This window comes from Psammomys obesus, unplaced genomic scaffold, assembly GCF_907164565.1.
Source record: "Psammomys obesus unplaced genomic scaffold, mPsaObe1.curated_primary_1811, whole genome shotgun sequence".
NCBI classification, from domain to species: Eukaryota; Metazoa; Chordata; class Mammalia; order Rodentia; family Muridae; genus Psammomys; species Psammomys obesus.
Genome location: NW_026596039.1, coordinates 11,244,183 through 11,265,167, shown reverse-complemented (window position 1 = coordinate 11,265,167; position 20,985 = coordinate 11,244,183). Strand labels below are relative to the sequence as shown.

The window sequence follows — 20,985 nt, the reverse complement described above, 5'->3', positions numbered from 1 at the left end:
CTCACAGTGTCTTTTTCTGTCTTTTTGCTGCAGGCTCGCAGTATAGATTCTGTTCAGTGCCACGATTTTCCTTTTTTTGTTGTGACCAAAAGGTGAAGGCTCAGAGATGAATTAAGCTGTTTACACGGGGTCACAAAGCCAGTGGCCACAGTGTCCACCTGTACTCTTAACTAGCTACTGTAAAATAAAAGCACCTGCCAGTATTCCCTAAACCCCACGATACCTGGCTTACATACCTTCTGAGATCCTATTTCTCTCCTCATAGGGTCCCCACAGAATGTCCCCTACTCAGACAAGGACCAAAGAGTTAGGTACATCCCATGCTGACCCAGTCTAACACACTGGCCTCTGCCCAAATGTTGAGCGAAGCCAACGTAGTCAACTGGGTGGTGACACCAAAGCAGGGTAGGTCCACTGGAGCTGGCATTAAAACAATCCCTGACACTCAGGGCCCAGCCTTGCCTTTAAGCCTGGCGAGGCTCCCAAAGAGAGGTTTGGGTCAAAACAAAAAGGAATGTGAAGACTGGTGAAGTTCCACTCTTTGTGGAAGTCACAAATTCCAAGAAAAGGTTCACTGTCTCAAAAAACACTTTAAAATCTTAGAAGTGAGTATCTCTGACACTCTGTCATTAATGGTGTGGGAACTTTCATGCCAATTTAACATTTCTTGACACTTTTAAATTGGAAGGGGCCAGCGTAAGTAATATTTCAGGACAGATGTTCCTTGTCGAAGATAAGGGTGGCAAAGCCATTTTCCGTTAGGAGCAGACGCATGTCACCACCCGCAGAACACTTTCTGCATAATGAAATTCATCCTGCTCTGAAGACCACACTCCTTCAAAGAGAGCGTGGGGCTCATGTGACAGAAGACTCCTGGTTGGACAGGACAGGTCCAGTCATAAGATCTGTTAGTTGTTCTTTGTGGGTGGCGAGGGGATGATGTCATACCTACTGCCACCTGTCTATGCTCCACCTGTGAATATCATGGTCCTCAGCTCAGGGACCTGCATGCCCCCAGCAGTGTGTCTCTGGTATTCTGTCATGAATATGCTTTGAATACTCGGTTCTCATGAGCAGAAGTGGAGAGCACCCTCTCTTCCCCTTGGTCACTCCTTTCTTGTTTCCTGGATTCCATCCTTTTCAAGTTTGCTACATTCAGCACTCTGCTGCCTGCCCTATTTTCTCTACAACTGGGCCCTTGAAGCTCCTCATCTTTTCTCACAACTCCCATCACCTCTCATGGATGCACCTGTTGTCTCTGCAAGTAGCTTTGAGATCTGCTTGCGTGGCTTCTCCCAGCTCCAGATCCACCTCAGCCACCTCATACAGGTTTCCACCTGGTTGTCTTGGCATCCCCCAAACCACAAACCAACTCTGTCTTCCCACGCAGGCAGCTTCTCCTCTACCTGATCTCATGGCCTCTCTCTACTAAAGGCACACATGCCTTCCAGGCCTCTCGACTCAGGTCTAACTTCTCATCACACATAGTCAGTCGGTGCTGATCTTTCTTTGATGCAGCTCCAATGCCTGCACTTCCCTTCCTGGGACTGACACCAGAAGTTTAGGCATCGGTCTTCCTTCCAAGTGGCTGTCTGGACTCTTTGATCATCTCCCTGCCTTTCCCTGCTCTGGTCAGTTCTGCACGCCACCTCCAGACCATCTTGCCTTCTTGCCACCGCCAATGGCGTACCAGCCTCCCACTTGGCATTTGAGACTTCCCTGTGGAGTCTTTCTAGCCCACCCTTTCCATCCCCTTTTGTTCCTCCACTTCAGTCAGAGCTGGGCTGTCCATGGGCCTTCTGAGCTCTCCTGCCTCTAGACTCTGGACTCCATTCCCTTCTCTCCCTGTCATCTTTTCTTCAGTTCTTCCTTTCACTCAAGATTCAAGTCAAATCCCTCCCCTGTTGCCTGCTCCATTTTAGACCATCTCTCTCTTTAGAGTCTCCTCTCCTGAAACTGGAGGATAGCATTTCCTGTAGTCTATGTTTGTTTATTCATAGCATATTTCTGAAGGATATTTGGTTTTATTTGTTGCTGTTCCCAGCATTGGGAATCAAACTCAGGGTCTTGTGCATATTAGGCAGCCTATGTCCCCAAGCCTGATAACATTTTTAAGCCCTTGTGTCCTGGAATTAAGTGGCCAGAGTTCAAATTCCAGCTCTTGCATGAGTTAATGATGCAGTATTCACCCTCTCCCACTCTGGTTCCCTTGTCTGTGAGATGGGGATGCCTGGGTCTGTTTTGCCGCATCGCTATGAGGCTCACAGAAGGTCACCCATATGAGCCATCAAGCACAGCGCCTACCCCATGGAACAGACTGATTAGCCTGGGCACTTATTATTCTCTTTATTATTCCCATTCACTTAGTAATAGATCAGGAAATATTATACATACAAACACTCCTATAAAAGTTTCTCCAGCAGTTATTGTTCCCTCTTTTACTATTATTTGGCCTTTCTGTAAATCACATTGGCTCTGAAATGTATTGTTGCTGCTGTAACCACAGCAACAGCAGCTAATGAGTCTTACCCAGCAGAGTGTTAAGTGTTACACGATTCTTCCTCCCAACAATGAGAGAGAGAGTATGAAATTACTATCTTTGCTTTTCAGATAAGGAAGATAGTTGTTTCTAACCAACATTCTGAGTTGTCGACTCACCTAGGACATTTTAGACTCCAGAGACTGACCTCTTGAACCTTCTAAATGTAAACCCTAAAGGATGTCTCAGCTGGTTCAATACCTTGCTTATGAAAGGATCCATGAGTGTTAATTAACTGACGCTTCAAATTTAAGTTCATATGTTTGTGCTGTATGGCTCCTTGCAAACTTACCATGAAGAGGAGTAGGAAGAGGTAGGGCCCTTCTGTAAATGGTATATCCTTAGCTGTGCACTTAAACCCTCCCTTTTGTTGGGGGCATCCATCTAGATCTTAAGTAACACTAATATGAACTCCTATTTGTTCTATATAACCAAAGACTGATCCAGAATAGCCATATTTTCTGATTTAAATGAATGAGTTTATTAAGTTCATAGCAAGCCAAAGTAAAAGAATAAGAAGAGGGAGCGAGGAAGAGCATGGTGGGGAGAGGGAAAGGGAGGGAACGGGAGTGCATGAGAGCTAGAGGTCTCAAAGAACGTCCCAAGCAGAACAGAGTATCAGAGCGAAAGAACAGATAGCAACAGGTAGAGTTAACATCATCATACCGAGACATACCGCAGAAACAGACTGGGGCAGTTGAGGCAGTCGGCTGGAGTTCCTTGTTGAGCTTTCTCTCCATGGAGGAGCTTCCCGTGGCTGAACTCCCAGCCTCCCATATCATCAGGTAACTGGGAGGAAGCTCTGCTGGGAACGGTTCTCAAGGGCACGGTGTTCTTACTCCTAAGCTGTTCTCTCTCCCTTACCACAGAGCTAGAAGGGCCAGCCCACTTGCTGTCAGACAGAAGATCTTGGAGGAGACTTTGTGACTGGCAGACATACTTGGGTCTAAAATGGAGTGGGAGGCAACCAAACTTCAAGACCCAGATTCCCTCTCAGAGAGCTCAAAGGGAACATGACAGTTGGCTGGTGTCACACAGTACACCAGTGTTCAGGCTGAGGCTTATTTTCAAGAAGGGGCCTGCCTGCTGCCCACTAGGACACACTGGGAACCATAGCCTTTTCCCCAGAGAATTCTGTCTGCTAATGAGCCAGTAGCTCTCACACTTAGCTGCATAGTCATATCACCCAGAAATCTGAAAAATAATCTGTCTGGACCCCATTTAGACAGTAACTTATTTGGTCCTGGGGCAGCCAGGTCCAGATGAATGTGAACCTTCCAAGTGATTCTAACATTCAGCCAATGCTAAGGGCCCTTCTAAAGTTAGGGTCTTGCTTTACTTCTTGATCAAGTCTCTGAATGGAAGTGAGAGCTGACTATCACTAATTTGGAAGAGAGCATGCCCATGTGTCCAGGCTCCTTGCAGGCAGGAATTAGCTTGGTCACAAATGCACATAAAGTCTTAATTGTCAACTCTGGTAGCTATACTGAGAACCAAAGCGCTAGCCTCATTCTGTGAACTAAGCCTAGGAGAGTGCCTAATGACTTCAGATCCCCTGATCAGCCATTCTCTTTTACGCAGTGTGATGAAAAATGTACAAAAGCCTATTTCCACATGGGAAAAGCCCACTTGGCCCTGAAGAACTACAGCAAGGTACGTTCTTAGCGAGGTCTAAGTTAGATCATAAGTTGGTTAGATGTTAGTCCACATTTTAATGTTTTCTGAAGTCCTGAGATAATACATCTGGGAAGGATGCTGAGTGAAATCTGGAACAGCCCCACTAGCTGTAGGGCCCATGTCAGCAGAATTCTCTACTAGTGTTGGCTCAACTTCCTCAGAAAAAAGAAGTGAACAACAAGAAAGCAAAATTCATTCATAACCTCATTACTCCAAACATACATACTTACACACTACAGCATCACATAGTTAATCACAGTGTGGGTGATGGCGGAAGTGGTAAGCCGTGCCGGGGTCACAGCTATGAAGCCCATAGAAACCATTCCTAGATTTGCTATGGGACCGAGGAAATACTGGGTTTAACATACTCCTGTCTACCCTGGAATAACACTCTTTTTTGTTTATGTGATAGTTGTTATTATGTTCATTCTCTTCTTGTTATTATGTGTGTTTGCAGGCAGGATGTGGGCAAGGTGGGGAGCAAATGCTATGACACAGAGGTCAGAGGACAACTCTAGAGTCATTTCCCTCCTTTCACCTTGACGTCCAGTCCTCTTCCAGTCATTCTTAATTTCAGTTTTCTAGAGTGTTCCTGGTCAACTTTGAAGATAGGAACATATATTTCCGTAGGTTTTAAGGTTTTTTTTGGTTTTTTTTTTTTTTCTTAGAGACTGGTTGGGTGCTCTCTCAGGAGTTCTCATATATATATTTGAGTGACACAATCTTAGCCCCCAAATCTCCTTGAACTGGTCTTTCTTTTTCTTTTCTTTTTTCTTAGCTCTAACTTTTATTTTTATTATTTTTAAATTTTTTATTTGTTTATTATTTATTACAATTTATTCACTTTGTATCCTCCTGTATCCCCCTTCCTCATCCTCTCCCAGGCCCACCCTTCCTATCTCTCCTCTCCCTATCCCCCTCCCCTAGTCCACGATAGGGGAGGTCCTTCTCCCCTACTATCTGACCCTAGCCTGCAGAGAGCAACGCTCCAACCAAGGACCATGCATGAGAGGATCTAGACCCCCTGCTCAGATGTAGCCAGTAGGCAGCTCAGTATCCAAGTGGGTTCCCTAGTAAGGGGAGCAAGAGCTGTCTCTGACATGAACTCAGTGGCTGGCTCCTTGATCACCTCCCCCCTGGAGGGTGCAGCCTTGCCAGGCCACAGAGGAAAACAATGCAGCCAGTCCTGATGAGACCTGGTCTTCCCTTTTCTAGAAACTTTTTATCTAACCATTTCCTCAGTAAGAACTCCCTGTCAAGCTCTGATGCGGCCAGTGACTGGAGCCTTCACTGTTTGCTCTTGTAGCCTGGACCTGTAACCCCAGGCCATTCTCCTCTCTTACTCCTGGGTCTCAATCAACAGTCTCCAGTTTCACTTATTCCCTGAACCTGGACATAGCTGACAGGTTCTTAGTGCAAATATCAAATCTAAGTTTAGCATATACATTATGATTATTCTTAACCCCCAGCAGACATGGTCCATAAAAATTCAAGACTAGGTAGTTTTCATCACAGTTTGTATTTAACAAACAAGTTTTTAAAATGAGCTTTGAAATAGTACCTGTAGTGCCACAAATCCTAAGAAGCCCAAGCAAAAATATCAAAAGCTCACGATTCTCCCTGACTGCCTCTGTGCTGGGAGCAGGGGAGGGGTGGGGGTGAGGGCAGCAGCGGGATAGGAAGAGATAATGAAGGAACCAAGCTCTAGGGTGTCCTGTGTCTGCCCTGTAATCACCATTACCACTGACCACTTTTCAAGGTCTTGCTTCTGTTTTCTAGTCCAGAGAATGTTATCAGAAGATGGGAGAGATAGACCCCAAGCTGCAGACACAGGTGAAAGGTGAGAAGGTCCCGGCCGTGATCCATCTAAATCTTGGTTTTCCTTTGTGCTCTGCTGTGGTGCCCTCCCTACCTTCTCTGCCCTGGTCCAGGCCACACACAGCCTTGCCTTTCCTGTACTGCCCAGCCCTCCGTGTTTCGCCCATCTCACAGCCTGTACCTCTAACCTTGGGCTGTGCTCCTCTCCTCTTCCCGGATCTCAATCAACAGGTCTCCAGTTTTACTTGTCTCTTTGACATAGTTTTTATTCATTCTCTTCCTGTTATTGTGTGTGTTTATGAGCATGATGTGGGCGAGGGGTGGGGAGCACATGCTATTGCAGAGGCCACAGGACAATCTGCTTTTCTTTCCTCTGTTCTTGTGTTCGGGTTCCTCCATTTCTTTTCTTCTGTGCCATCTTCTGATAGACTTCTAGACTCCCCCAAATTTCTAAGATGGTTTGGACCCTGTGGTTAGATTTTACATTGCTACTAACCGGTCCCTTCCTGAAGAAAAGTCTGAATTATTTTCTTGCTTTATGCTTCACATCCTTGAAAGGAAGAAAGGAAGGGAGTGGGCAAGGGCAGGAGAGAGAGGGAGGAGGGGCAGCCTCTTTACGGTTCTGTCGATTGTTAGGATTGTTAGGGGGTTGTTCGTTTCACTTTTTGCTGCTTGTTTTGCTAGAATATTTAAGTCAAGTAACGCTTCAAGAAAAGGCCGATCGTCAAGAGACAGAAGCTCGAGAATCCCTGAAGTCAAGAAAGAACACAGCGATGACAACGAGAAATCTCCTGGAAACCCTATCCAAGCCTGGCCAGACAGAGTTGTTCTATGCAGGAGGCATTGAGATCCTGACAGAAATGATGGCGGACAGTAAGTTACATAAGCATGCGTTCTCATGAGCATTGTCAGTGTGAAGACATGGGGTCCAGACTTTGAGGGACACAGATCCCCTCCCTTCTACAAATACTGATCGAAAACATTTTTAGTTTTTGGTGACAAAAGGAGTATGGAAGAAATGCACCTCGGCTCATGCCCCATCCTCCTCAGAGGACACACTGATTCAACACGCAGACAATAAACACACACACACGGCGTACAGAGCTCCACACGTGCTTGTATTGCATACTCATACCACGTGGTATGTTTATTTATACTTATGCAAATACAAATATTAAATATATAAGTGCACTTATCCCATAAACTTTTTCCTCCTGTGTGTCCCACGCATCTTGCTTACACCCCCACATCTTCTCCAACATCCTATACCGTGCACACACCGTAAGCCATGTAAAAACAGAAGAAATTTTATGATAAATTATAGGAGTCACCCCAGCTGCACATAACAGCTGCTTGGAACATGAAAATAACTTCAGAGGAAACAGCTCCATCTCCTAACGAGATCATGCCATTCTGTTATCAGTTCCTGTACACACTGAGGGCAGAGCTCAGAAAACTGTGGTTGCTCAGCGACAGAATATCATTGTAGAAAAGGATGGAGTTTCTGGTCCCCCTTTAGTTTAGAACAGAGTCGTTCCGGATTGCCCCCTCAGCAGCTTCGTAGAAATTGCAAGTTCTTCTCCAGAGCCCCAAAACAGCTTCAGGGTAAATATCCAGAGTCATGTGGTTTTTCGGTTCTTTCCAGAGATTAAACAACTCCTGTGGGCTCTCTATCGACTTCAGAGTAATGAATTGAGATGCTGATATTTTCTGAGCAGTTCCTCTTACCATATAACACAGTGAATGGCTCACAGCAATTACATTTCTCTGAGTGTGAAAGTCCAGCCTTGCCCACAGGGACCTTATGATTGGTTTGGCTATGCTGCAGCTAAATGCCAATCTGGTGGGCAAGGAACCTGACTTGGTTCTTATGGCTTTGTTTCAGGCACAGAGCGAACACTATTCAGAACGTATAATGGATTCAGCACCATCAGTGACCATGAGGTCATTAAAAGGTAGGGATGTTTGGGAAGAGCCAAATGTCTATTAAGAAAAGAAAGATAGCCATTCGTGAAAATAGTTATTTATCAGACAGGCAAAGCCTTATTCTGTGTCCTTGCTCCCCATGCAGTGAGGTGACCCCTGAAAGAGTGTATGTGAACCCCCTTGAGCTCAGAGCCCTTTGTGTTATGTTGCAGCCAAAAGAGAGGGAGCCTGTCCCGCAGGCCTTCTCCATGCTTCCCAGTGAGACAAACACCAGTCTCACTGCTTTCCCACCACATCCATTTGTTCTTTTTCTCATTTTGGAAGTTGCTGATGTTTTAAAGAAGTAGAAGCAGTTGGGTCCTGGCTGATTCCATGTTTATCTAAGAGAAGCGGTATGGTAGGAGGTGATGGACTGAGTCTGTTAAATATTGGGCAGGAAGGATCCAGGAGGCCGAGGATCCTATCATGGGCTGGATGTTTGTATGTCCACTCATCACTGATGGCCCTGCCTGCCCACCCTCCTCTATGTATCAATCCCTGTGTTTTAGCCTTTGGCATCAGAGAGAGAACTGGCTAAGTAGCTCTGTATGGACGCTCACTCTCTGGGTGGACCACATTTGCCTTGAACCCACAGAGATCCACCTCTCTCTGCCTCCTGGGTGGTAGAATGAAAAGTGTGTGCCACCATGTCCAGCTTGGATGTGCATTAAGAAAAAGCTTCTCCACATCAAAGATATCATCCACTACGACCAAGTAGGCTTCATCCCAGGCATGCAGGGGTGGTTCAATATACGGAAATCCATCAATGTGATCCACCACATAAACAAATTGAAGGAGAAAAACCACATGATCATCTCCTTAGATGCTGAAAAGGCATTTGACAAAATCCAACATCCATTCATGTTTAAAGTCTTGGAGAGATCAGGTATACATGGCACATACCTGAACATAGTAAAGGCAATATTCAGCAAGCCTATAGCCAATATCAAACTCAATGGAGAGAAACTTAAATAATTCCCACTGAAATCAGGGACAAGGCAAGGCTGCCCACTCTCTCCATATCTCTTCAACATTGTTCTTGAAGTCCTTGCTAGAGCAATAAGACAATTAAAGGAGATCAAGGGGATACAAATTGGAAAGCAAGAAGTCAAAGTATCACTATTTGCAGATGATAATAGTATACCTGAGTGACCCCAAAAATTCTACCAAGAAACTCCTACAGCTGATTAACACCTTCAGCAAAGTGGCCAGATACAAAATTAACTCAAAAAAAAAAAAATCAGTAGCCCTCCCGTATACAAAAGACAAAAGGGCTGAAAAAGAAATTAGGGAAACAACACCCTTCACAATGGCCACAAAGGAAGTAAAGTACCTTGGTGTGAACCTAACTAAGCAAGTCAAAGACTTGTATGAAAAAAAAAAAAATCCCAGTCTCTGAAGAAAGAAAGAATTAAAAGAAGATATCAGAAGATGGAAAGATCTCCCATGCTCATGGCTTGGCAGGATTAATATAGTAAAAATGGCCATCTTATCAAAAGCAATCTACAGATTCAATGCAATTCCCATCAAATTACCAACATAATTCTTTACAGACCTTGAAAGAAAAATTCTCACCTTGATATGGAACAACAAGAAACCCAGAATTGCTACAACAGTTCTCTACAGTAAAAGATCTTCAGGAGGTATCTCCATCCGTGATCTCAAGCTATACTGTAGAGCAACAATACTAAAAACTGCATGGTACTGGCATAGAAATAGAATGGTGGATCAATGGAATCGAGTAGAAGACCCTGACATAAATCCACACACTTATGGACACCTGATTTTTGACAAAGATGCCAAAACCATTCAATGGAAAAAAGACAGCATCTTCAACAAATGGTGCTGGTCTAACTGGATGTCTACATGTAGAAAAATGCAAATAGATTCATACTTACACCCTGCACAAAACTAAAGTCCAAGTGGATCAAAGACCTCAACATAAAACCAGACACAGTAAACTGCTTAGAAGAAAAAGTGGGGAAGAGCCTTGAACTCATTGGTACAAGAGACAGCTTCCTGAACAGAACACCAACAGCACAGGCTCTAAGAGCAACAATCAATAAATGGGACCTCATGAAACTGAAAAGCTTCTGTAAAGCAAAGGACACTGTCCTCAGAAAAAAACGACAGCCTACAGATTGGGAAAGGATCTTCACCAACCCTGTATCTGACAGAGGACTAATATCCAAAATATATAAAGAACTAAAGAAGTTAAACAGCAAAAAAATCAAGTAATCCAATTAAAAAATGGAGTACAGAGCTAAACAGAGAATTCTCAATAGAGAAATATCGAATGGCAGAGAAACACTTAACGAAATGCTCAACCTCATTAGCCCTCAGGGAAATGCAAATCAAAACGACCCTAAGATTTCACCTTACACCTATCAGAATGGCTAAGATCAAAACCTCAAAAGACAACACATGCTGGAAAGGATGTGGAGAAAGGGGAACCCTCTTCCACAGCTGGTGGGAATGTAAACTTGTACAACCATTCTGGAAAGCAATCTGGCGCTTTCTCAGATAACTAGGAATAGCACTTCCTCAAGATCCAGCTATACCACTCCTAGGCATATACCAAAAAGGGTCTCAAGTACACAATAAGGACATTTGCTCAACCATGTTTGTAGCAGCCTTATTTGTAATAGCCAGAAGCTGGAAACAACCCAGATGCCCCTCAGTGGAGGAATGGATGCACATATTGTGGTATATCTACACAATGGAGTATTACTCAGCAATAAAAAACAAGGAAATCATGAAATTTTCAGGTAAATGGTGGGATCTGGAAAAGATCATCCTGAGTGAGCTATCCCAGAACCAGAAAGATGTACATGGTATATACTCGCTCATATAGACATATAATATAGGATAAACCTACTAAAATCTGTACACCTAAAGAAATGAATCAAGAGGGAGGACTCTTGCTAAAATGTTCAATTCCTATCCAGAAAGGCAAAGAGGCTGGACATCAGAAGAAGGAGAAAAGCAGGAACAAGTCAGGAGCCTGACACAGAGGACCTCTGAAAAGCTCTGCCCTGCAGACTATCAATGCAGATGCTGAGACTTATGGGCAACCTTTGGGCAGAGTGCAGGGAATCTTATGAAAGAAGTGGGAAACAGTAAGATCTGGAGAGGACAGGAACTCCACAAGGAGAGCAACAGAACCAAAAAATCTGAGCACAGGGGTCTTTCCTGAGACTGATACTCCAACCAAGGACTATGCATGGAGATAACCTAAGACCCCTGCACGGATGTAGCCCATGGCAGTTCAGTATCCAAGTGGGTTCCATTGTAATAGGAATAGGGACTGTCTCTGACATGAACTGATTGGCCTGCTCTTTGATCAGCTCCCCCAAGGGAGGAGCAGCCTTACCAAGCTACAGATGCAGCCACTCCTGATGAGACCTAATTGACTAGGATCAGAAGGAAGGAAAAGGAGACCTCCCCTATCAGTGGGCTTGGGAGGGGCATGCATGCAGAGGGTGGAGGAAGGGAGGGATTGGGATGGGAGGAGGGAGGGAACCACATAGGGGGGATATAAAGTGAATAAAGTGTAATTAATAAAGAATAAAAAAAAGAAAAAGCTTCTCTTAAGTCTGTATTTGGTGAGTCTGGGGGTAAAAAGATTCTCAGAATCCACGTTGTGCTCCCTGTCTTCTCCAGGTGCCTCTTCTCAGAAGGGAAAGATGCAGTTGAGGAGGTTGTCTGCGTGGCCGTTTTAAAGCTCTGGCAAGCAGTGTGCGACGACAATGGTAAGCCTGGCTCTTCACTGTTGATTGCTAGTTGTGTGTCCCAGAAGTGAGAGCTGCATGCTCCACCGTGGTAGAGGTCAGGGAAGGGAGAACTGGTGTCCACACTTCCAGGCCTTTTCCTTCCAAAAAGTATGTGGGTCAAAAGCAAGTTCTATATTGAATTCATTCCCCAGCCCCCACCTTCTCCTCCTCCTCCTCTTTTTCCTCCTGGAGTGGGCAAGATCACTGTCAACATAACGAGTGCCTGCCCCCAGGGTCTTTCTCTGCTCTGCAGAATCATGGCTTCTGCTCATGCCCTGAGCACTGAGGATAGATAGCTTCCTTGCTCGGCTGTTTAAAGATACTTCCTTTTGCTGACCATAGCATCTCTTGCAGCATCTAGAGATATATGACTGTCAGTGTCTTCGGACACTGACTAGCATCTGTTACTGAAATAGGAAAATGCCAGAAGAATTTTATTTTGTCAACTCTTTCCTTTCTTCATACAGTGTCTTCCGGAGTTCATTAAGTCTTTGCACAATCTTTCTTAGTCACTTTTTTGGCTTCTGAGCATATCAAGATTTTAAGTTATTTTTTAATCGAAAAAAAAAAGTGTTTCATAACAATGAGTTTGCTCTTAAGAAGGGAAACTAGAAATGAGGATAATGACAGCGTAGAGCCTGCAAGTAGCATGTGCAAGGTACAAGCCAAGTATGAGGAGGCAGTCTCCTTTGTTTTAGTACGTGAAAGGACCTAGGCCATAGACAGCTAGTTTATCAGGAAGTTTATCTGGTAGGGATCAGCAGATAAAGCCAAGCACTGAAGTTTGAGATCAGAACCCTCATTGACAACAACAGAAAAACCAAAAACAAAGTGTGGTGGCATGCTGGGAATATGGCTGAAGGTCAGCCAGACTGTCTTATTTGGTGATTTCCAGGTCAGTAAGATGTCATAAGAAAAAAGAAAGAAAAGACTTAAATGATGCCTAAGGAGACATGTGAGGTGTCCTCTGGCCTGCTTGCACACACGCGCGCGCGCACACACACACACACACACACACACACACACACACACCACACCAAAATAAAACAAAACAAAACAGGAAGTATCAAAGTCCCTTGCTCAGGGCTGTATGTTTGCCAAGATCCTGAAAGAAGGTGAGAAAGGCTGTGTTTTCCCCCTGTGAATCAGGCATAATAACCCAGGTACTTCTGTTTCTGTGAGCCTTGGAAGTATGTTGTTTTAATATCTAAAAAATATTCTAAACTGGGGTAAGCATATTCTAAGCTGAAGCTCAGGGAATCTTGACATGCCCAACTCAATAAACACAAAGCCATTTTTAAAGAAGCCGGAGAATGTGACAAAGCAGAAACACGAGAATGCATCAATTGCATCTTGTTGGGTTGAGGAGAGAATTCAGTTCCAGCACATCCACAGTGACACACGTCATCCAACAGGTCACACCTCCTAATCCTTCTCAAACAGGTCTACCTACTGGGACCAAGCTTTCAAATATATTAGCCTATGGGGGGCACTTGCACTAAAACTGTCACATCTTGGAGATCATTATTTCTCAAAATCAAAGCAACCAAAACTTTAGCCCTGAAACCTTTGAGCATGTTTCAGATTGAAGCCACGACACCATCCCTCCAGTGTGTCCTATTGCCAATGTGTCTAGTTGCTGTCAGGTTCATTACTTATCCCCATGCTCCTGCCTGTGTTCTGTCTGCTCCCTGCTGCCTGCTCAGAACGCAAAGCAGTCAAAACTCAATGTCATTGAATTTCACTGTTAGAGCTCTGGAAAGAGCTCACGGTAGAGGATGGAGGTAGAGTACTCACATGATATCATAGTTTCCTGGCAAGAATACGAATGGTTGCTCTCTCCAGTTTCTGAAGACTGATGCTCTGATTATATTCCAGTTAAGATAAATGCTTTTCCTTTATTCATTCCCATGTTCCACCCACTGAGAAAATTTTATAATAACGACAACAATGTAAGTAATCTATGAAAGCCGATCTCTGTCTAGCACCGTCAGGCAGTGGCAGGCTGAATCGTCATAAAACCAGGTGGGTCGTTGCCCTCATCTTCCTGATGAAGAAGCTGAGGGCCACAGGAGCTAGTTATCAGTAAGGGTCATCACTCTGCTTATTCTGATACAGAAGGTTTTTGCTGAGTCCGGTTCTTATGGGTCATTATTCTGCCTGGCAAATGTATTAATAAGAGCCAGCTTCCCTTCAGGGCGGTGGGCAACAGAACTGGCTTAAATGCTGTCGTGGCAGCTCCAGGCTGATAACCCCTGTATTCTGCAGAGGAAAACCAGCGCCTGCTTGTGACCCACCCCGATATGGCCAAGCTGCTCCCTTCCTTCATGACCTCCAAAATCCTGATCATTCAACAGCAGAGCCTGGCCCTACTGCTGCAGCTCACCCAAACGGAGAATGGCCGGAAACACGTCATCAAGCACCTTGACCTGACCCGGTAAGCCTTTGCCAGTGGGATCTTCCTTATGACCCCGAGGTCACCACTAAGTAGACAAGGTCAAGCTGCCCATACTTCCTGTCTCTGGTGTCTAGTTGCCATCAGGTTGTCATGAATCTTCATGAAAGACAAAACGACACGAGCCTTTGAGGGGAGCCCTATCAGGAGGGTTCTCAGACAAGCTGCCGGCTAAACTCAGGACCATGCCAAGGTTCGATTCTGCACAAGCAGAGACCATTGAACTTGTCAGGGGCAGAATTTCCATAGGCAGACAGAGAGTCCAGCCTGGAAATGGACCACTTGCTTCTGCGCTGTTAGAGTCAGGCCCAGCTACCCTGTCTCTCCCCCTCGCTCCTCCTCTGCTCTTCTGTTTAACGTAATACTAGTGTTTTGCTTTTCAAGTCCTTCAGGCATTTCAATTAATAAAACAAGTGTTTTTTTGTTTTGTTTTGTTTTGTTTTTAATGAGGTTTTCTCCAAGATTGAGACAGATAGGGATAGTTTGTGCCTGCCTCCTAAAAGGACTTTCTAAAACAACTTACATGCACCCTAGTGACTATTTCTGTCTGTGCTTTTAAAAGTCTTAAAATTTAATTGTATTTGTTGATTATTTTTTTTTAGTGTGGAAGGACAGATGTATGTGTTAATATGTTTGTATATAAGCATACGTGTGTGTGTGTGTGTGTGTGTGTGTGTGTGTGTGTGTGCGCGCGCGCTAGTGTGCAAGTGCCTGCATGAGGCAAGTATACATATATACATGAGTGCGCTTGTGTGTAAAGTTGCACAAGTATATGCATGCTTGTGGAGGCCAGAGGTCAACCTTGGGTGTTGTTCTTCAGGAGCCATCCACCTTGTTTGTCCGGATATATTGCTGTCACTAGCACCAGGGATCCCTGTTTAGCCAAGGCGGGCCAGCCAAAAAGCCTCAGCGACCTGCCTAGGACTCCTCAGTGCTGGTAGCACAGGTGTGTGCCACCACAAACCATTTTTTGTGGGGTGCTGTAGATCAAACTCAGTCCTCAGGTTTGTGTAGCAAGCACCGTTACTGACTGAGCTCGCTCTCTCTCAGCCCCTATTTGATTTACTTTTTCATTTACATTGCTTACTTGTTTTCCGGTTATAAATTTGACCATATGCAATTGCCACGCCACTTTTTTCAGATCAGAGAAGTTGAACATCAACTGTTTCATATGGCTTAACCAGATAGAAAAAGCATTTACAGTAGCCTGTACTGTAAACGCTTCAGATGTAACTTCAGAAACTAATCTGCCAGATTTCTTCACCGCCATCTTAATTTTTGGTGTGTGGTAACATAAGGGAGTCTTGCTGCCCAGTTCCCAGAGCGGGCAGGAGAAGCTACAGCAAGTGACAAGGCCACATCACCCAGCTGTCCCCTGGTGCTTGTTCTCTGGAGCCCAGCCCCACCCTCTGTCCTATGAACGAAAAGGAGCCAGATCTCCCTGGAGCAGACTGAGCCCCTCTCACCTGCCCATCTGATGAGGAATTCATTGTGTACCAAGGACAGGGTGGTCTCCATCTTCCTGTTTCCATCCAGTCACTGCCCCAGTGGCTTCCAGGATGGCCTTGGCAAGCCGGAAGCTCTGCCCACCAGGCAGGTGGACTGCTGGTGAACGTCTCCGAAAGCATGTTGACTTTTCAGAAGACTCTGCAGCCATCAACTCACCTCAATCACATGTTATTTTCTATCAAACCATCTTTTATCTCTGGGTAGCTAGAGCTGTGGTTGTCTTACACTTTTGCCCCAAGCTGTCTTGGAATTGCTAGAGTCTCAACTTGAACTTTTCCAGTGTCTTGGAGATCATTGGGCATTGTAGCCCACGTTGGTCCATATGGTCTTGCCTAATTTCATATCGGCAGGGAGACCTCAGCTTATTGCTTTCAGGTCCACTAGTTTTGCCAATGTCCATCTTTGGGCAAGTGCGAAGAAGACATAATTGGTTCTCTGTGGTGGAGCAAGGTTGTTTGAAGCAGGACAGAACATTGCGCACCTCACGGAGGCACGTCAGGTCACCTTTCTCCCCAGATGTTGTGAGCAGGCAGCAACAGGGCTTAGGAAGCACTGGGGTTTAAGACTCACATAGTCCAGTGTTTAATCCTCCTGTCTTTTCATTTTTTTTTTTGGCCTGGGGCAAGTCTTGTCTGTACTGCACACTTGAAATGAACATAAAGAGATGGTGGGGGACTGGAGAGATGACTTGGCAGTGAAGAACATGTACTACTCTTGCAGGGGACCTGAGTTCAATTCCTGGCACCCATATCAAGCAGTTCACAGCCACCCATAGCTCTAGCTGCAGATCTGATGTAGTCTCTGGCCCCTTAGAATACCCACATGTGACTATGCGCCATACATACACATAAATTATATTTAATATTTAAATATATATTTCTCTATAATGAATATATATTTATATTTCTATAATAGATTTCTAGCTATTACATGTTACATATAATTGTGTAATATAAACAAATGTATGGAAGTGTGATAGGGTAGGCAGATGGTATCATGGGAGAGCCCTTGCCTAGTGCATGTTAGGGTTCAGTCCTTAGCACATCACCCTCTGCCCTTCAAAAACAAACAAACAAAAAACCCTGCTTGGTCCATGTCAGTTTAGATCTCTTTCTCCTGTCTTATGCAAACAGCTTACCCCAAAGGAGCTTAAGCCAAGCAGAGCCTGGCCTGTTTTCCCCACGTGATAATAAACGATCAAAGACAACAACCTGTAGCTTGAAGACTCCAAGGTCAGGATCTCTGTCCTTCCCGTTATCTTTTCTTATCCTTTGGAGTTACGTCAAGCCTCATATCCCTGTTTTAACACAGCTTAGCTCCCGCTAGATGTTCCCTTTTCATTAAAAAAAAAAAAAAGGCCACTGTTTGGTAGAACTTTGTCCCAGGCTACCCAGAAGCATGGCTTCTGTACCAGAGTAAGGCAAATTGGAAGGGGACATGGCCATCATGAAGCTGGCCAGCTAACAACTCTACCACAGTAAGAAGAGCCACCAGCGTCCCTATCCGATAGTTGAAGTAAACCTCATGTTTTAATGATCGTTTTTCTCTCTTTGGGGTAGAGAGTCTTAGAGTCTTACACTGAGACAGTAGTGAAATAATTGGCTCCCTGAGCCCATACTCTCAACTGTGGTTCATCCACCAAGGCAACCGCTCATCAAGAGAGCAGAAAATGTGCCTCTGATCAAGATGAGGTGGAGAGGGACACACTGTCCTCTGTAGGTAATCAGAGCACTCAGGAGAAGTGTGTTGTCACAAGGTGAGGGAGCTTACTTGCTTATGTCATCTAAGGATAAACCTGGATGACCCCGAGGGTTGTCTGCCCTCGGTGCTATTCAGGTTCATCAGAATTCATCTTCAAGACCAAGAAAATAGAGCTAAATTGGTAGAGGAGGAATTTGGACTAATTCCAGAGCAAATTATTTCTGATGGATGAACACTAGAGTACACTCCTGAGGAGGCATGGGATTTGCAGAAGCTTAGAGACACCTGAACTTCAGAAACACCATCTAACCATGCCCCATCCAGCATGGGGGCCCCTTTGCAGTGGCCCAACCCAGTGCCTGCACACTCCCCTCTGGGGAAGACTCAGTATCTTAACTGCATCTGTCCCCATTAGATTTGAGCTAGGTATTAGGATAGCTCCCAGACTGGAGGTCTTCCCAGCTGGTAAGGATGTAATAACACCCCTCCCAACTCCTGCTCCAGGTAACCAGTCTACCTCTAGAGCTACCCTGACTGTGGGTTGCCTATCCCGTGGCTGTCTGCCCCAAGGCCAGCCCAGACTGTGGAGAGTCTAAAGAGAACATCAAATTCTGCCATTTCCCAGCATTAGGGGCCCCAAACGAGGCTTTTCCAGTTCAAGCATGACACTTTCTCTGCCAATCATCAGGTGATTCGGTCCTTCCTAGATTCTGTACCTTAAAAGTGGGTGCCTGCTACACTCCCAAATAGTCAACCTTAGGCTCTTTTCTGTCTTGCTGTCACTCCACTGCTCTGAGGCATTTGGTCCTTTTGACCAGACCCTTCTCAGACTTCATGCCATAGCTGTTGATATCATCCACCCTGTCCCTCCTCCTACCTCATAGCTTTCCTTCTTGGATTCCTGTATCAACCTTCCTTGTGCCGTAATCCAAGTTAGGGATCCCAGGATCCTATGCTGGCTCCTTTCCTGACTGTGATTTTAAGAGAGAGTCTATGCCTTCTCTTAAGGTTAGGGTTAGGACTGACTAGTACCTCTCACCCTGCCACTGCCTCCCAACTCCCAGTCCCATGACCTTTATAGTCAGAACAACCACACATTTCCCTGGTGGGACTCTCTGTCCCTGAGTCCTACCTCCTCCAATCTGGCCTCCATTAAACCAGCAAAGAGATGCTTCTAAAATGCGCATTGGTCCTCTTCCTTTTTTAAAATTGTGACATGACTCTTCATTGCCTGGAAGACTATAATTTTAATTCACGAGAGTCACCTGGAACCTGGCTAAACTGCAGTCTCACGGAGAGCTGAAGTTAGGGTAGTCCCGGAATCTGTACATCTCCCAAGCCCCCCCACCATCACCCATCTACTCCTCACACTTGGGAGAAGGCAGAGTTTAACCCAAACTTTGTAGAAGACTCTGGAAGGCCCATCATGAACTGGCCTCTGTCTGGGTCTCTCACCTCCCTGCTCCCCGTTCTCCCCTTGCACCCTCAGCGCTAACGGCAAGGAGCAGTGGGGTGTCCCAAAGACGCCTTATGGTCTGAGTACCTCAGGGTATTCTGTCTGATGTGTCCTATATCCATGTGCCTGACATTGGCCTGCAAGCTCCCTGATGCCAGAAAAAAAAAAGTGTCTGGTTTCTTATTTATGTTCCTAGAACCTACCTCATTGCCTGGACAGTAGTCAATGGTATTTTAGAACTAGTTGAATGAATAAATAATAATAACCATCACTGTTCTCTGAAGATGCAGCGTAGACATCATATAGCACTGAAGCCCTTTCACCTTTATGCCCTCACCACATTCTGCCACGGAGACTCTGAGGCCCTTAGCATGAGTCTGTTCCAGCACATTCCTAACGCTTTCCTTCATTATTTGCACACGTGCCGCTGCGGCCAGGAGCGAGGTGCTGAGCACTGTGCACAGCATGCCGGCAATGCTTGGGTTGCCGGAGGGGGATCATCACCTTTTCTTCTGGTGTGCTGACAGTAAGTCCTCTTTGGGCAGCCTGAGGTTGCATAGCTTTTTCTGGCAGCTGAACTGGACTGTTTGCCCAGAATCTGTTTACAAGCATCTCAAAGCCCTTGAATCATTTCTGTAGGAATCAGTAACCAAAGTGAGGCTCCCAGCTCTGTTCTTCACCTTCAATCTCCAGCTTTCAGTACAGGTCTCTTAACTCTATTAAAACCATACGCTATATTAAGCAGCCTGTCAAGATCTTGTTAAATATTTATTCCATCACCTGTCTTATTAGGGGGCCCTCCCACTTTAGTTATGAGTATATTAGGAACTGTGCCATTTAGATGTCGTCCGAGTTAATGTGCTCAACAGAGACAGGGCCACAGGGTAGAACAGAAACTTCTTCCAAGCTGGTGTCTGGTTAATTAGCGAACTTACATTAAAACTGTTTATCTACCTGGGAATTTACATGAAGTGCTGGAGCCATCCATGAAGGATGGCGTCTGTGGATCCTGGGTGGGTATGGCAGGTCCATCCTTTTAACTTTTACTTCCCACATGCTCAGGTTTTCCTGGGCTCCTTACGAGGGCACCTTACTGAAGATGCTGGGGGTCAGAAGACATCCCATTCTGAGTTCTGTGTTTTTAATGGCTCTTTGCAGACTGTATGAAGCATTGCTGTCATTTCTTGATTTCTCAGACAGGAAGTCCAATACAGCCATTGGAATACTCACAGATTTGTCTCTGGAAGAAAGGTAATTGTTTTGTTTCTTTAAATTAATAATTCTTCAGCCTCTTTTAAGCTGTGTGATCTTTGAAAAAAAAATGCCAGCATCTACAGAGACTAGCCAGATTCTCCAGGTGAGCATTACAAGATTTGCTGAGTAAGGACACTGATGGATTCCAGAGGCCGATGGCCATCCACTCTCATCCCAGTCCCCTCCAGGTGGACAGTAACCTGGTCGTCAGTGGACTTGGAAGACATAACTCACAATTAGCCCTTGATTCTATTAATTCTGCATCTGTGGACTTAATCAACCACGGATCAAAAGTACTTCTAAAAACTGCTTCAGTACTGAACCTGGACAGACCCTTTTGCTTATCGGTTTCTAAACGACACATATGATGGGCATTTATGTAGCGCTTACATTGTTTCAGTACCGTAACTACAAATGATGAGGGATGCTGTGAAGTTCCCTGTAGGTTATGTAGGGTATATGCAAATACTGTGTCATTCTATGTCAGGGACTTGAGCATCTGCACAGCTTGATATTAATAGTGTCCTGGGACCAGTCTCATCCAGACAATAGGAGAGTGACTACTGACAACAGAGCTTCTTGCAGTGAGCGTGTCAGCTATGGCTCAGAAAAGCTTCCTGGCTCTTGCACCTGGTACACAGTAAACTGCTGGCAAATCTGTGTTGAATGATGTAAGTGAGCAAGCCTAGGAGAAAGAACAGGGAAACGTAGCCTCCTACTGGGTTGCCAATGATACTGAGTAGTTATCTCTTCCTGCTTTGTGTTTTGTTTTTAGCTGCTAAGGAGGAGATGGTAAAAATCCTAGATTTCAGAATAGCTACAAATTCTTAAGTCATTT

The 20,985-nt window shown here is 45.1% G+C and overlaps 1 protein-coding gene across 1 annotated transcript in view; it reads left to right on the top strand.

Moving 5' to 3' along the window:
* Ttc12 (tetratricopeptide repeat domain 12) overlaps positions 1-20,985 on the top strand; it is a 47,554-nt gene that overhangs the window by 17,838 nt on the left and 8,731 nt on the right. Inside the window, exons 8-14 of the mRNA XM_055622144.1 lie at positions 4,121-4,192; positions 5,996-6,056; positions 6,719-6,907; positions 7,920-7,989; positions 11,663-11,751; positions 14,041-14,209; positions 20,052-20,144. Coding sequence (XP_055478119.1) covers positions 4,121-4,192; positions 5,996-6,056; positions 6,719-6,907; positions 7,920-7,989; positions 11,663-11,751; positions 14,041-14,209; positions 20,052-20,144 — 743 coding nt within the window. The remainder of the gene's footprint in view (positions 1-4,120; positions 4,193-5,995; positions 6,057-6,718; positions 6,908-7,919; positions 7,990-11,662; positions 11,752-14,040; positions 14,210-20,051; positions 20,145-20,985) is intronic.